The following is an 18,374-nucleotide window of genomic DNA, read 5'->3' on the forward strand; positions in this document are numbered from 1 at the left end:
CATTGTAAGGCCATATAAATTTGTAAAAGTAACACATTCAGCAATTAAGTTTAGAAACTAAAATATAAACGTTACACAAATCTTTTCAATCTAACCCATAAGCTTAGAAAAAGTTGTCGTAATCTATATAAATATGTTTGTTATATGTTGTAATCACATGTACATTTGTACATGCGGGGGTTTAACTTAAAAGTAATATACTGCTTTTAACTAGTAAATCTGACGATTACCTGAAAAATTCTCAACTGGATCATACCAATGCAAAGCTCTAGGGGTTGGCATAAATAACATCGATGATGATTCAATGTACAAATGTAGGTGACCAAAGGAGTTGAGTTAGTGGCGTTATGAGTCGTGAATCCAGTCCAGTAACCCATCTGTAAAAACTAGTGTGTCCTTGTTGTCCAAGTCTCTGGTCCAACTGTTCCAACCCTTGGCCGTGTTCTGTGGCCGAGCAAGGTCTCTAACTGATCTACCCAACATTGTGCTACAACTCAACAAAAAGTAAATATTAGTTCCACCATTCTACATAGCATTGACATAAGAAAATCAAATGAATGTACAAAGAAACAATAACAATTAAAAATTATGTATACTCATACATGTAGTTGTGTCGATAATAGTTACAATAATTTAAAAAAAATTTAATTCAAAATTAGTATATACACAATGTATACAGATTTATATATTTATTAACTTAAATCCATAGTCAGTTGATAGTAACATACATGTAGTGTAATATTAGTATATAATTGAGTTATTACAACAATAATTCAAGCTGTGGCCTGTTTACATATGGCTAAATTCTTGATTTAAACTGAACTATTCATACCATATCGACCTAGTCTAGGCTAGAGAGTAGTAGCAACTAAAAATTGTATACATGACACTGTGATGAACGACTCTGGACAATTTTTAGTACACAAATGTGTAGATACACGCAAAATTTATAGCCGGATATATACAGATAATGATAATATTTGTTTAAATCCACCAGCAAGCTAACATTTAGCAATGATTTCTTTTGGCTACTGCTTCTTAACTCCGGGTATCGTCTCTGTTCAAGATTTCCAAGATGTTTGTTTATTTGTATCGAAAGTTGAACTTCCGGTTACGAACCTGGGTCCTTCGCCCCAAAGAGTACGTCCCTTTTACGTTCATATCCTTTCATGGAATATTTGCTGTATATGTGTTATAAAAGATCTAGATACACAATTACCGATGTATACCCTCTTAAGGAAAATTTACTTTTAATTCGGAAGTTTTCTGGAGTTCATTAAATACACTTTACTAACCTGCATGATCTGTTACAGCGCAAAATACAATTTGTTAGGCTTACCCATAGGCAGTAGACGATCTGTCAATACTCAATTTCAATAGTATAAGATATGGGGGAAAAGGTAATATATAAAAAAAATTAAACTAAAAACAAATTAAACTCGTCGTGCATCTAATTTATGTAGAAATATACACGCATGGTAAACATGATAATCATTATAGTCTGCAAATCTTAGGACAATGTTGCATCTAATTACTCACACTTGTAAAAATTAAATAATTATAAAAATGAAAACGAATAATCCATTCATGGGACCAATTTCTCATTCAGTCTTTGCATGTGCTCTCCACGTGGCGATGCAATATGGTTAAAAAATGGATCGATAAAACGAATTCTTTCTAAGATTAGTACTTCTAATAAACATTAGAAGCATGAGTCAGTTTATAACCATACAAATTCTTACAGTAGTTTACTTTATCATTTCAATTTTCAAGTTTACCGCTTACAAAATTTAAACAGCTTGCTTGCTGCGAGGAAATTCTAAAAAGGACTAAATGACGTCACAGAATATATCGTCACACATGTTGGGTAAATCTAAAACATGAAACACAATCCGTGAGTGGCCCCGGCGATAACTGAATTTAAGTCTATTAACTTAAATTCTATTATGATTTAAAATTATCACTTAAACTAAATGAATCAAAATATCCAGTTGTATCATTACTTCGCAGGGCATAACAGCACTACACTTGGCATCAAGCAATGGACACATGGAAGTAGTTACTATTCTTCTTGATTACTCTGCAGATCCAAACATAAAATCTGCAGACGTGAGTAGAAAGGTAAACATTAAATGCCGTGTAAAGTCAATGAAGAAATTAAATCCATATACACGAAGGAGAAAAATTAAGTACACTTTCACATTGACTGTAATATATGATATAAGTTAGAACTGAATATTCTATTTAAACCTTTAATAAATCAGAAGTATAAATGTATGGTCCATTTCTCCATTAACACAAAAAAACTCTTTGAATAAAACCAAACATGTTCTATATCAAAATATTATAAATATGAATACCACATAAAACTTACACAAACATAACCATATAAAGCATTACAGTATTGTAAGCATCAAAACCAAACGGTTTTTAACGTAACAGCCAGATCTTCCTGTGATGGTAAAGAATAGGCTTATTTCTTAACTTAATACAGGTACAGTATTTTTTATAAATTGGAAATCTACTATGAGAGAGATAAATTCTGTCATGCTATTTCTGAAGCAATGAGTTTGAAGCCAGTGATAGCCTTTGTGACTGAAAGTCATCTAGGAGCGGACCTGATCCTGTGTTTACGGATGATAATTCATATAATTAGTAAGGACCAAAACTATTTTCTTTTGGATTAACATTGAAGAAAACTATATAACAATTAAAATTAAACGTTTAAGTACTTCTGAAACCAGAACAAAAGTATATAAATAAACAACTCGAATGTACTAAGAAAATATCAATAGTTGTGTAAGGTGTCGAAAACAATATTCACTATTTCACTATTGCCTTTCACGTGTTGATATATAATTGTATGTTGTTTAAACTGCAATTAAGTGAACTTGCCATCCTATAAACTTACAAAATGTCAATGTAAAGACTGGTACACATTAAAACCTTGGAAGACAAATGAAACAAACAATGTTAACCAAACAAAAAATAATAGAACTTAGAATATGGCCAAACATATACTATATGGTCATATATTGATTTTTTGACAATTTTTGCCACCAATGACTTTCAGAAGTAAAAGTTCGGGTAGCCAAAAAGTAAGGAAAAAATGTCATATATGAGAATCAGAGAATAACTAATTATTACGAAATGTCATATTCCATAAAAGACTTTTTTAAATATTAAAAAAATCGTCATCATAATTAAAATTGTTCATAGAAACCAATTAAGTAGGCCTCAGTTAATTGCATAAAGATCCAAATAATGATTTTTTTAAGGGCTGGTTAGCACTTCATTTCGCAGAATACAATGGACACAGCGACATTGTAAGTGAATTAATTCGTAGAGGAACAGATGTAGATTCAGTCACAACAAAAGTAAGTGTCAATCTGAAGCTTGCAAACGAAGATTATTACCTTAAATTCATGTTTGATGCAACACTTATCGTGTAAGCAAAAGTTTTTGTTTGGTCTCGACTAATTGTCAGTGTTTTTTGATTATTTAGCTATCACATGCTTTTGTAATTCGTGATTATTGATCTAATTAGTTATTACATTTTTACGTAATTCTAGCCTAGTTAGTCGAGTGGTCTGGCGTAACGGGCATAGTGTCAGGCGAATTAGTGCCACGATATCTCAGTAGCATGAGTTCGCATCCCAGCTAGGGAGAAACACAAATTTGCTTCCACCATTTCACAGATCTAATATTGTTGGGCTGTTATTTAGACTAATATAGTGTATATCATTGTTTATTTCATTATTGTAATCAATTTGCTACTAGTGTTTAAAAATTACAATTATATATTTTATTACAGATAGAAATAAAACAACATAAAACTCTATGTTTCAAATTTCACCTTATTTCAATTCATAAGTCAGTCGGTCTAAGTTATCTTCATTTGATTTGACGTCTACATAGTGATAATGCGTAAACGAAAGCGAACTACGTTAACTTAATTCAATTTCAATGACTTTCAAACGAATTAGAAAACACAGTTAAGAACGTTAACCAGAATTCTAACACGATGTCCTTATAACGCATTGTAAACAAAGCCGTTTTCTAATTTTCGAAAACAATATGTCTGACACATGCGTACAAATTTTACATATTTTCGTAATTTTTATTGTTATTCTAATAAAATAAATACATTTAGTAGCTTAGATAAACTTCAATTGTATATAGTTTAACAAACAACACACATTTACTTATTAAATATGGAAATATAATGTACATACTCCGAGGGAGGAAACGAGAACAGTCAAACATTTTAAAGGTATTCTGTACGCTTCGATCTATTAAAATCCTGTATTTATTTTTTTTAATTCCTAACGACCAGTGTGAAATATCGACAAATATAATGCCTTTCCATGTTAAAATAAGCATAGAGCATTATAAAGTTTAAAAATATATAGGATCCAATTATCATAATAAATAAACAAGATAAGTATCCCACCTTGTTCGTATTTGTTCTTTTCTAGTATAACGTGGGATGTTTCATGTACATATGCAGACATCTTATATCTTCTTTTTTTTTTATAATATACACTTAACCAAATAACCTACACTTAAACATCTCTTTTCAGGAAGAAAAGGAGAAATGTAAGGATATGGTAACATCATTATATGAGAGTAATTTTAAACAATTCAGAAATTATTACGACACTACTCCTGTTAAGGTTTTTTCTTCCTCAAGTAAAGTTGACCGTACGCTAATTCTCAATTCCTTTTCAGACGTATTTATCATCTCTGGTTTTCATTTTGGGCGGTTTGAGTTTTCCTCATGAATATATATTCGGAACAAAAACATGGGACGCACGAAATTTCGTGTTATTTTTCTTAACTTTTGTGTTCCGTTTATTGTTTTCTGATAATTGTATGTTTACGTTTAATTGTAGTAAACAAAGCTCAAACATTTATACGATCCGGATTATTTTGTATAATGATAATGATAAAGATAAAAGATATGTTATGATTGCCAATGAGATAGCTCTTCACCAGAAACATAAAAATAAACAACTATTTTAGTTTACTGTTTTAAACGACGACAAAACAATCATGATAAACAGTAACAAAACACCACCACTGATGACAAGGTAAAGGCAACATACAGAATGTGGCCGGGTTAAATAACCTGGCGCTAAACCCTACACATGTTTTACGTTGGATAGTGGTGAATAGGTACGACACATGAACATACCGTTAAAATTATTTTTAATGTGCTTCACTCGTCTGAACAATGCAAAGCACATTAGTATACATCTGTTTTAAAGTCACAAATAGGTTGAGAGAAAACATATTTGGGTTACAGACTAAACTGAAGCAAACACATCACCTAAAGAGAAAACAACGAAACAATAGAAACACTGATGTTCAACAAAAACGAACAACATTGCAAAATACATAGAAACGAACTATAAGATAACAATTGCCATATTCCTGACTTCAGAAATAAATAGTGGGTTGAACTTGGTTTTGAAGAAAGCCAAAACTCGCGCTTAATATCAATGTTGAATGTACCGCAAAAATGACAACAATATATGACAGGAATACAGTACAAATCAATAAAAGAATAATTAGGACAGAGAAATACATACATAAATACTATAACAGAACATTTCGACATGTTAACCAAAGATTAACAACGAATACCTAAAATAATTTATGACATTACACAAAACAACATAATAGAATTATGAACTGGGCGTCACACGTAAGTATCAACGCCACAAAAAGTGACCGTAAACACAGACATAAAAAGGCACAAACTACAAATCTCAGAATACACGCAGTTAATCAAAAGGCAGTTCAAAGCCATTAACAAATAATAAAAAAACATATGACTTAGACTAATATATCAGTCACTACACATCCACACTCCAGTATTGAATAAGTTTAGTTAAAAGAAAAATCTACACAGGATCGTATCTGAAGTCACTATACTATTACAAGCTACCTGTTAGAGGGATTGTAACGTTTGAACAATATGTAAATAAAAATCATCCCTTTATCCTTGGTTGCTATGAAACTCGTTATTGCTAGGGTCCTCACCTTGATGTCCGCGCTCTGGATATATTAAGGCACAAATACCTTGTTCGAGTTTGTCATTTGTATTGGCTGTTGATGAAGAAAGAATCGATACATTACATATTAGTACAAGTAAACTTGAAGATCTTTTAGAAGAATCTTGAGCTGAAAAGTAAGTTGATAAACCACAAGGGTTAAGTTAAAAGCTTGTGGTTTGGAGCAAGCGGTTAAGAAGTTGTTACGGTTATTGCAAGCTTCTGAGTTGTTATGAAACTGTAACGTTCCACGGGAATGGTTGGATTCCCTCGAACAGGTAGCTTGTATGCTAAATTTAGTCCTGGTATCTATGATGAGTTTATTTGTAATAGTCTGCTGACTTCAGCGCTTCGAATACCAGGTGTTTAAAAACAAGTTGTCTCGGGAACTAGGTATTTCGGGGACAAGATGTTTTAGAACTAGTTGTCTCAGGAATTACCTTTCTCTTAGAAAAGGTGTCTCAGAAACCTAGGATTTTGAAGCTTGTTCTCTTTTATAGTATTTAAAAGGTTGTAGTTGTTTTGGTGTCACTGAGTCAGTAAATGAAGTACGGATAAAATTGAGGTTATAGTGTTTCTTTTGATACATAGTTAATTATGTTTACATAATTGTTGTGTTTCTTTGTTAAAATAAGGTTCAAAGTTTTAAAATTGATCTTGTGGTGTTAAGTAAAGCTTCCAAGTTGTAGTTAGGTTTTGCGTTAATTAAAAGATTGATATTGGAGTAACTCAGCTTCTGCGAAATCTGTTACAAACACATGATTTATAGCCAAACACATTACATATACAATTTGAATTATACGGGTCTTCACTGCTTTTGGCCGTTAACATATGATACATAACAGTACATTAACAAGTATGTTGTAAAGGGCACACTTTTCGCCAATAGGAACACCTCAATCCAGCCGACAAACTACAATGCAACAATGTACATTAATCTTGTTAGGGAGAAAACGGTATTGTCATCTCAGTTTGTTAGATTTTATTTTCTATAGCTATCTTGAATTGTTTATCATGTACCTAAGTCACCATTTTACATTCAGCAACTGACTCACCATTTAATTCTTTAGATGTCCTGTACCAAGTCAGGTATATGGCAGTTGTTAACTTATAGTTTGTTTATATGTATGTTGCATAGTCCTTTGTTTTTGTTGCACTTCAGTGTTTCTGTTGTGTCTTTGTTTTCCTCCTGTTGTTGATGTGTTCCCCTCGGTTTTAGTTTGCAACTCTGATTTGATTTCTCTCAATCGATTTATGATTTTTGAACAGCAGTATACTTCTGTTGTCATCTATATATGTCAGGAAATATCATCTATAACAAACATGTAGCTATTTGAGGCCGATCTCTTGAGAAAACCAATCACTATCATGGTAAATTTGGTAATCAAATATTCGAAGCAGCTGAATGATGACAGCGATGCGTGTTGTAATAAAATATTTTAAATAAATGTTTGATGAAAACAACACTAGAGAGAAAATAAATGTCAACTTCTTTTTACTTTTCCAGATGAGCTTTTGCATCAACTCAGGGGGTTCGGGCTAGGAACAGCTTCTGATTTACAAGAATTACTACGGGAAAGCTCGTTTCAGAGTTTTTGGAATAGAGTATATCTTGTAGGTCCAAATTCTGTTGGGAAGAGTTGTTTAGCAAAAATCCTCGTCGGTGAGCAAGTTCCACAATCAAGAAAGTCTACAGATGGTATATGGATCTATATGGGAAGAGCTGGTATGGACGTGGACGAAATGAAATGGATCTATTTTGAAAAAGGTACATGTATCTCTATTCATTAATAAATGATGATTGAATCTTATCATTTTGGATAATTTGTATTAATATGTATGCGGTTTAGTAATCAATTTAAAGCCCCACGTTTAGATTTTATTTAGACTGTGGCTTCAAGTTTGAGTGATCATTCACTATTCATGATATTAAAGTACAATATATATATTGATCTATTAATTTCGTACATCTGAACATATAAGTATACTGTTTTATAGGAAACGCAGTCACAGAGATACTGACAAATATGCTGATGACAGTGTCCAGTGCTGAGGCTGCAACTGAGGCACGGGACAACAGTACAAATTTTCATAAAAAACAAAAACTTTTGGAACCAACACACAAATGCGAATATCTAGAAATGAAAGATGGGAACGATCTTAAAAAGGGGTCATTGGTTGGTGCAAAAGCAATCAAGTACAACGCATCATCTCATCATGAAACAAAAAGAGCAATGGCTGATAGCAGTACAATTGTCCATCCAAAACAAGCTACCGCAAGAAAATTTAGAAACAGGAAATGCAAATAGATGACGTTCGTCAAAGTGGTTTATTGGAGGGTTTTTCCACGCCCTACGCACTATCTCATCAGGATTCAAAGAGAAAAACTGCTGATACAATTGTAGATCTGAAGTCATATGAAGGCAATTCTTTTGACATTCAGCGATCTGAAGGATATATTAATCCTAATTCCTCACAAGAGGGCATACAAGGCGAGCATAGCAAATATAATGAGCACAAAGTAGCTGATGATCAGTGTTCTATCTCTAATAAAATAAAAACTTCTTCAGTTTTCGATTCTAGTGTGAAACAACTTATCCGAGAATTATCGATAGGCAAAACACAAACAAACCAAAGGATCTTGGAGCAACTTGACAGCGAATGGATGAAGGAGATTTCAAGCGATATGTCTATTGATAAACTACACGAGTTAATGGTTAAAGCAGTTAAAGAAGGAAAGTACAAGCAGATGGTAGTACCTATAGATATCTGGGACTTTGGAGGCCAGAAGGAGTATCATATGACTCACCAGTTGTTCATTACCAGCAGGGGTATATTCATTCTGATGTTTGATGGAAGTATTGGTATACACAAGCACAGATCTGACCTTGGATTTCTACCAGGACACTTTGGGAAACCAACAGCGGCAGGTAAACGTTAAATAGAATCACAAAAAATCTTTCAAAACCTACTATAACATCTAAGTACAATGGTATGTGAATGTGCATATTCAAAAGTCAATATATCTGTAGACGCACTGCTTTGCAATTTGGTCAATAATGAAAATCAAATTGCTATTTCAAATAGACTGAAATATTTAATGCATGCAACGTATTTATTCCAATACCTTTGAAAAGAAGTTTAGATTGCAAAAAAATGTTTGAAAATGAACTAAATCAGAACTACTTCAAGTCACATTGCACGGTCTCAGTGCTTTCGTCAATGAAATATCGAGCAACCAGATCGTCCATATTGATAAATAATCAATCAAGACAATGTCTACATAGAGGCAACATCAGTTTCCCTATGTTCATTAGTATAAAATTAATGTTGATTGTTCTGGTCCTTGTGGGCGCTGTGATTCGCAATAAAAAATGTGTTTGGTTGTTTGTTGAAATTTTATAAATCGATAATAAGAAAAATCAAAGTACAAACAAAATACGAGGAAGACGCATGAACCCCACAAATCGGTTCATCATTAGAAAAAACTCACCGGCTTGTCAATCCCATCTTAATAATCGTTGCATTCTCGTTTTAAAGTCGAAATGCATGTACATGTATAATACTGGTCTCCATTAAAATGTATGGTATATGAACTGATATAAATCATTCATTTATATCCATCATTCGGTACACTCGTGAACAAATAGAATTTGAAACAATTACAACAGTTATTCATAGATATCACAGGCAAATAGTGCTTACGATAAACATGACAGCATCGCTGCTGTTCGTTTTGAGGTGAATGCTCCATGTTGAAGACCATGGTTTGACCTATAATAGTTTACCTTGTGACTTTCATGGCGAGTTGTGTCATTTGCACTCACACCACATGTTTTCATATCTAAATATAAGATAGGAAGATACAGCATGGTTTTAAATTAGATATCTATCCAACAGAGACAGAATGGGTAAAATATTAGCAACTATGGGTCAGCGTATGGCCTACAACAAATGCACCGAAATGACAAAATGTAAAATACTTCAAACGAAAAAAACATGTACAAAACAATAAACGAAAAACAAAAGGTCTACTCTGCCTAGAAACGAGCAAACTTGTTGTTTCTTGTAGTTAAATCTATTAAGGAATCGATACATTTCTTCAATAATATTTTACCAAAACATACTAGTACTGAAAGTTTAGTCTCAATTTTAAATATGGTTGTATATTTGTAGTGTCGGATATGCCTTAGTTACAAAGAACTATATACGACATACTATAAAAATAATCACAATTATAGAGACATGTTTGAAATTTTTGGTCATTTATGGTTTGAGAACAATATTTGTTTTGTTTAGACATCAAACATACCCATTTATGTATTATGGTAACACCTCAACAGAGATACTATATGAATAAGAAGAAGTGGTATGAGTGTCAATGAGACATCTCTCCATGGAAGTCACAATGTGTTAAAAGTAAGCAATTATAGATCAAAGTACAGCCTTGAACACGAAGCATTGACTCATACCGAAAACAAAAACTATAAACGGCTCCATTATAACAAGTGTAAAACAATTCAAACAGGAAAAAACTCGAATCAATATAAAAACGAGAAACAAGAAACGACAGTGAATCACACTAACAAACGACAACCACTGAAAAACAGGCTTCTGATTTAGGACAGGTGCATACAAAATGCAGCGGGTTTAAACGTTTTAACGTGTGTCAACCATCACCCTAACTTGAAACATCAATAACGCTCAAAACAAAAATGTTGGATGGCAAAATATATTGGTAAGTTGAAGAACATTTTAACCAAGCATTTGAATCATTTTATATTTTGACAATCAAAACATTAAATGAGCATCCCATCAACAGCGGCAAACCAAGTTTTGGCGCGTTATTGATTTACGTGACATTCGAAAGTAAAACATGAAAGTATAAATCGTCGCGAATAAAACCATCACTGATTTTTGCTTTTATTGATTACATGTGGATACATAGGCAAAGTATTTAAGAAACAATACATCGCTGCGAAGTCATCAAGAAAGCGAACAAAAGTATCCTGGAAAATTTTTTTACGGTAATGATGCTATTATATTTTATTTCAGTTTACCTATTACACTGGGTGAATTCAATATTGACGTTCTGTAAAAGATCGAAAGAAGGGTTTCCTAAAATCCTATTTGTTGCTACTCACAAGGACATGTTACCGTGGAAGTTGAAGGTAAATGCATCACAATATCCAATATACGTGTTATATAACAATGATAGCCGTTATAATGAAAATGTATGTCAGGGGAAGACCATTAAGATTTGGGGGGATAAGGAGGCCTTTCCTCAATATCAAATGGCTGGTATCGAAAGTAATTTAACTTCTATTATACAGATCAATTTGAAAGGGTTCCTGTTGCGGAAATTTAGTGTTATATTTATGTTTGTTATTGGTGTTTGTTCCATTTTCGTTTTTGATTTTGGTCAGGATGTATATATATTTTTCCCTTTTATCAGAAATGATTTTAGATTGTCCACTTCATGACATTAGTACCTCCACTCTCTTTTCACAAGTTCGTATTGCTTAGTCTTTGGTTTTCTAATATGAGGCAGGCATTACCTGTAAATGGGGACGAAGTCTGTATGAATTATTTTTTTGTAACTTAAATATTTGTTTAAAAAATAGAAACGGAAATACCGTAACGTTTCCGATTTTGGTTCTGTTGTTAGGGATTTTAGTTGTGACGTTATTTAAATTATGACGTCATATGCAATGTAAACAAAGAAACGCTTTCATCAGGTAAGGTTTTTTCATATTAAGGAATTATTAAAAATGCAATTGGTATTGCGCGTTCCTTCCTATTTTATACTAGACTGATAATTATTAAATATATATTTTACTCAAAGATTCATAAAAACGAGACCGGAAAAAGAAAGTACATTGTACATTTCTGCGCAGGTCCGGGATTTCAAAACATAACATGAAAAAAATTAAACGATTTTGAGTTCATTAGTAAAATAAAAAATTCGGGAAATTTTCCCGATTTTTTTTTTTATTGAATTTTCTACTGTTATTGGGGACTTCGTTCCCATAATATGTGTTTTTTGTACCTCTGTTTTTGAAGTTTTTAGCTCACCTAGGTTGTCGTCGTCGTCGGTCGTCGTCGTCAATAACTTTTTACATTTTGAACTTCTTAAGAACTACTAAATAGAATGTAACAAAACATGACTTCCTTATAAGGTGCATGTGTTGTTACTTCGAAGCCGATCCTTAATTTAAGATGGCCGCCATCGGGGACTAAATTTAGCATAAAACCCTTTTGACAATGAATTCAAATGTCTTCTTTTAGAGAACCACAGAATGGTACGGATTAAACATTACATAAATGCTCCTTATGAGGTACTGACCAAGTGTTGTTACTTTAAGCCGATCCATTATCCACTATGGCTACCAGAGGGGGACTTAGGTTAACATAGGACCCTCACGGAAATACATACAACTGTCCTCTTTTAAAAAACCAATGAAAAAAGTAAAATTACAAAAATACTGAACTAAGAGGAAAATCAATTCGGAAAGTCCATAATAACATGGCAAAATAAAAAAAAAAACACATCAAAAACGAATGGACAAGAACTGTCATATTCCTGACTTGGTACAGGCATTTTCAAATGTAGAAAATGGTGGATTAAACCTGGTTTTATAGCGCTAACCCTCTCACTTTGATGACAGTCTCATCAAATTCCGTTATATTTACAATGGTGCGTTAACTAAACAGACACAATAAATAAAATAGTCAAAATATGGGTACAGCAGTCATCATCGTGTATCAATTTTAAAAAGGAACAATTTATCCGAACACACAAACATCTATCTACAAATACATTCATTGATTTGCGTGTCTGACGTCAGAAAATTTTATACGTCACATATATTTGTCGTTCAATGTACATACAAACAATTTTAAAATTTCACATAGGCAATGTTAGCATACAGGGTTAAAAAATCAAAGTATGTAAGAATAAATTTCAGAAATAGACCTAGATTTAAAAAAGTCCATAGAATTTATAAGAATCCACAAATAGTTACTCCCACTACGCGATTGGATGAATTTGACGTTTGTGGTTCAACGTATTTTGTAATTCATAATAGAAATATTATCATAATGACATAAAATAGAACAATATCATACTGAGGGGATTTTTTAAAGACAGAGTCACGTTATAAGAACCAAAGAAATACAAAAAGTCGCATATACAAAACACATCACCAAAAAATGTAAGACAATACAAACATATCGACGGGATGTATAAGTACCGAGCCACGTTAAACGGATATCGCATAACACAACCCAACAGTAAAAGTAATATTAAAAATAGAACAAAGACAAATGAAAGAACAGTAAAACACGTTGTTAAGATGATAAACAACATCAGTAGGCAGAATCTATACATCAAGACCATAATGAATTATTTGTGAAGTTGATACGGAATATCTATTAACAAGGTCTACCTTCCGATGAACGTTTTTAGAAAACGGACGAGACTTTCTTTGACATATCCCTGATCCATCAACTTTCTACTCAGACACTGATTACGTATGGAATGAAATCAAACATGGCATAAATGTTCCTAATGAGCTGATGATGAAGTGTTGTTGATTTACTGTTCAAGATAAAATAACTTGGCCAATATTAAACAAAATTTGTTTTTCATTATTTTGTCATGATATTTATATATTCCTACATGATTTTCAAAACCAGAGTAGAGTCAAGTGAACGACATAGGTTCTTGAGAGCCTCTATTTTGTTCGTTATTTGCCATTGACGCTGTGATTTTATTTTCGACTTATGAGTTTGAATGCCCCTTTGATATCTTTCGCCTCTCTTTCATTAAAGGAGTAGGTCCGATAAGGGCCGATTTTGGCCTCCAATTTCAGGTTCATCTAACGAAAGATTTTAGACACTTTTTAAACACTTAAGTGTTTATTTCAATTGAATCAATTAGTTTATGTGAAAGATTTTAACTGATCTAGACATTAAAACGCTCCGATTCAAGCTTAAATATGAAAAATATATCAAAAATGCCAAAAAACGTCAGATTGTTTTTGTCAAAAATGAAAGTGGCTGCATCCGTGTTCATCCTCAACCTTTATATCAAATACTACTTACATTTCAATATTATGAATGAACAAGAATGCGGCCACTTTCATTTAAGACGGAAACCGTCTAAAATTTAACTAAAATACTAAAATTGTGAAGATTTCAGCAATTTAGCATGACTTAAAAATACTAGTACTCAATATATGTGCATTGTATTGTCAAAAACAGCTCATATTTATGAAACAGAAGCATTCTACTTTCCAGTAAATAGCTAAAAGATTACCTTTTCGGCCAAATAGGGGTCTTACTGAACCTACTCTTTTTAATTTATAAGGTTTTGTCTTATTCGTGATTATATTTTATTTTATTTTACAATTAGTGTTAAAAAGAATTTGAACCAAATATTACCAAATCATTTCACAATTTTTTAAATAAAGCCAATAAATGATATCATTGATGAACGCAGTAACATTTCTGTAACTATCAGATTTATCTAAACGTAAATACCTTATTTAATAAAACAATGCAAAAAAAATAAATTTCAGTTATATAGAACTATCAAAAATTATAAAATAACCTAACTGTATTCACAAATAAAATTTCGAGCATATTGTTCTCCAATCGTTATACCATTTAAGATTAAAAATTAACAATCAACGTCCCACTTCAAAATTATAAGGTTGGCTCGTGTCCTAGTTGTCAAACATGTTTGATTATGTTGTATTTCCAGATTGCCACTCAAAATTAATGCCATATTTTGACTCCAAACCATTATACTTGTATGGAGTAGTAAAACCTACAACAAGTTATAAAGATAGCTATATACATGTATGCCCATATAAATATATATATGCAGTTTTGCTGGGATTCGAATTCGCACTTTTCGAATAAAGTTACAACACCTCATGCACTGTGTCAATCGCTGTAGACCTCTCGGCTGCATGGACTAAACTTATTAATTAAGCTTTCGGTGACCTTTCCTCGACAGTGAATCTAGAGGTCTAATATATACATGTACTGTTACACATTTCGATTTGCAAGCTTGTTTGTCACGCACTTTTAATACAATGAAATTATATACGACTGTCATACAAGTGAGAGGTTTACTTAGCTATAAAACAAGGTTTAATCTACACGATGTTTTTTTCTTGTCTTTTGTTGTGTTTAAGCTTTGATTTTCAATTTGATAAGTGACTTTCGGACTGCAATTTTTCTATTTCGTTTTTTTTTATATTCTACTTTTTATATTTATACAAGTTTGTGGTATTGTTTATTTTTGATAATTCCGTAACTATTCAATACAAATGATCGTGTGTATAAATATATTGCCTATTCTTGAATGAAATATGAAAACAAAAGAACATGATTATTACCCATAAAAATGTTTACCTTTAACTTGAGTTACCTTTGATTTGTGATCAATTTACATATGATACGTCCTTTTACCTGTTTCAGTATAGATTCGAATCATACCGACAAAAGCTTGAAAATAAAATACAAAAAATATTCGAATCACACGCCGGCTTGAAACATTTGGAATTTAAACCCTTACTCTTCATCAACTCCACCAATCCAGAAGATCCAGAAATTAAAGAACTTCAACAAAGAGTGATGAAAAGAGCGACTGAGCATCCACGATGGGGTGAAGAAATGCCAACAGCATGGATTCCACTGGATCTACAGTTGACCATGAAAGTTGAAGAAGGTACTAACATCCTTTCGCTAGAGCAGATCAAATCCTTAAATTCTAAGAAAAAATCAATGGCGTTATCTGAGAAGCAAATTGTAACATTTCTGGAAGTTCAACATTCACTTGGAAAGCTTCTGTACTTCAATGTAGAAAATCTCCGTGACTATGTTATCATATCACCAGCCTACTTAGTGGAAGTTCTCAGATCTATAGTGACAGAAAAGCAGTTTTGGTGTAAAAGTGGGCGATTTCCTAGTATTTTGAAAAACATCCAAGAAACTGGATTCATCGACAAAGAAGATATATACCATTTGTGGACACAAAAGGAGTTCATGCATTTTTTGAAATACAAGGAATACATGGTCGATTTGTTAGTACATCTGGACGTTATCATCGCTCCTAGAACTAGCTTTGAACTTTCCAGTAGCCCGTTGAGAGATGTTTCACGTTTTCTTGTTCCATGTATGATAACCAAAACAAACGACACAAAATATTTGGAAAAATTTTGGAATTATAATAATTCAATTGTCATGGCCTATAGATTTATAGAAGAAATAATACCGCCAGCATTGTCTTATCGTTTTCTTGGTTCCCTCGTTGCCATGTGGCACGTAAAGAAATATGCATGTACAAAGAATAAAAGAGAAAAAACATTGCTTTTCAGTGATCTTTATGTGGTTGAAGTTGGCAACAGTCACGAACTTGCTGTCCAGGTGAAAGGCAACAGAGTCGTGGTTTCACTTGTACATACTGTGAACAAGGGGAACATTATTCCAACTCTAGCGTCTTCTATTCAAGAATGTCTTACAACGGCAATGCTTGGAATTTGCCAATTCTACTCTACCTTGTCAGATGCTCAAAACAGTTCTTCAAAACATCAGGCAATGCCATTCGAAATTGAATTTGGTGTATTTTGCAAGTCCGATATATGCTTTTTCCATCACAATGATATACGTCCCAACTCGCCGTGGTTTTGTAGTCAGCACAGAAAGAAAAACGAAGTTGGCTACCTTCAAGCTTGGTTTTCGGAAAAGGTAGATAGACACGTTTTTGCATTAGTTATCAAAAAGAGAGAAGATCAAATATTGTCAGAAAATCAAAACATTTTTCATACATATTGTTTTTTCTTCAAGTTGCAGCCTCAATATGAACGGAATGCATATGAACAACTGAATTAAAGTGAAAAGTATATTAAAAAAACCGATTAACTTGCAATGACCACATCTTCTTATTTTTTTTAAATGGCCGATTAAAAGATGTCAAATATTGAAATAAGATTAGATATTGACAAACACGATCATCTCTAGGAACTTGTGGTCAAGTATAATGCTCCGGTAGAGTAATCATATTTTTGTTGTGTAAATCAGAAAGTATTTAAACTAGTATATTGTTCAAAGTAAAGTCTATCATGCTTACATTTGTACAAGTTTGTTATTCAACATCTCTATTGATTTCTTTAGATAATTGCTAATAAGAATAGGGGATATTACAAAACTAACTTCATGGAACATACTTGCGTATAATTTTATTTTTTATTTATTCCAGGAACCTTCAGATAAATGTCTCAGCACTTGCATAGGTAACTTTATTGACAAGACTGGCTTTTACAGCACTCTTCAGGCAGGCTTTAGCCGTGATCCGAGGTTTTAACTGCAGAAGTCATTTCGATTCTATAATTTTGCATAATTTACTAACTCATTGTCAGGTTTATTAGAAGTTTTGCTATGCGCATGTCTCGATATTGACACAAATTAACAACTTCAAACTAGATTCTATGATCAACATGATTATTTCAAATTTCCAGTATTTCACTTAATTTTAAACAGCAGAAACAAACCATCTTTCCGATCAAATGGCGTTAAAATATATCAATTGATATATGTTAACTGATTTAACAGGATTGTGTGGAATAACATCTGAAATAGGCACTACATAACTTCCGCTTGGTTTTTCGTTGTTTCCTTCCAAATGTTTAAGGGGTTACCTAACACTTTGATTAAATCCGATTTGGCTCGATTAATTTTTATAAAGTTATCACAAAATATTTACTTTGACCTGTTTCAAAGAAAATATGAAAATTTCTAGAAATTGGAACTATACAAAAAGTATATCACAAAAATACTGAATTTCGATGATTTTACAGGAATAATTTGTTTGGACATATAAAAGTTTGAAAACACTTATTTTGATCGTTGTAAAGCTTGATTTCTCCTTACTAAAGTATTAGATTAAAACATTCAGCTGATTTGAGAGTAAACTCACTTGGGTGTTCTGACTCCCCTTAACAAACAAATTGATAAATATGTTAAAATGGTATCAACAAATGCATTTAGTATAAAAAGGAGATTTCGGGTTCATATCAATAAGACAATAAAAACAACCAAACAATTAAACAAGAATGGACACTAAGAGGTTACGAAACAAGATAAACTTTAGGTGTCAGACCACCAATTAAAAATCCCTATCTGTTCAACCAAATTTTGCAATTTTCACAGCTTTCTAAATATTTTACCTTAAGTTTAACTTCATAGAAACCAGGTATATCCTGAATCGTACATGTATCAGCTTTCTACATGCCAATTTTCACC

The 18,374-nt window shown here is 32.4% G+C and overlaps 2 protein-coding genes across 2 annotated transcripts in view; both read left to right on the top strand.

The window, feature by feature from the left end:
* LOC139484332 (ankyrin-3-like) overlaps positions 1–7,850 on the top strand; it is a 29,490-nt gene extending 21,640 nt beyond the window's left edge. The window contains exons 8-11 of the mRNA XM_071268070.1: positions 2,011–2,121; positions 3,279–3,377; positions 4,584–4,692; positions 7,567–7,850. Coding sequence (XP_071124171.1) covers positions 2,011–2,121; positions 3,279–3,377; positions 4,584–4,692; positions 7,567–7,850 — 603 coding nt within the window. The remainder of the gene's footprint in view (positions 1–2,010; positions 2,122–3,278; positions 3,378–4,583; positions 4,693–7,566) is intronic.
* LOC139484333 (roc-COR-CHAT protease-like) lies at positions 7,573–17,436 on the top strand. The gene is made up of 5 exons (XM_071268071.1): positions 7,573–7,827; positions 8,058–8,989; positions 11,115–11,230; positions 15,552–16,820; positions 17,332–17,436. The coding sequence occupies exons 2-5, from the start codon at positions 8,359–8,361 to the stop codon at positions 17,434–17,436; spliced, it is 2,121 nt and encodes a 706-aa protein (XP_071124172.1). The 5' UTR covers positions 7,573–7,827; positions 8,058–8,358.
* Positions 17,437–18,374: the final 938 nt, after the last annotated feature.

The sequence above is a fragment of the Mytilus edulis genome, chromosome 8, assembly GCF_963676685.1.
Source record: "Mytilus edulis chromosome 8, xbMytEdul2.2, whole genome shotgun sequence".
In the NCBI taxonomy this organism is placed as follows: domain Eukaryota; kingdom Metazoa; phylum Mollusca; class Bivalvia; order Mytilida; family Mytilidae; genus Mytilus; species Mytilus edulis.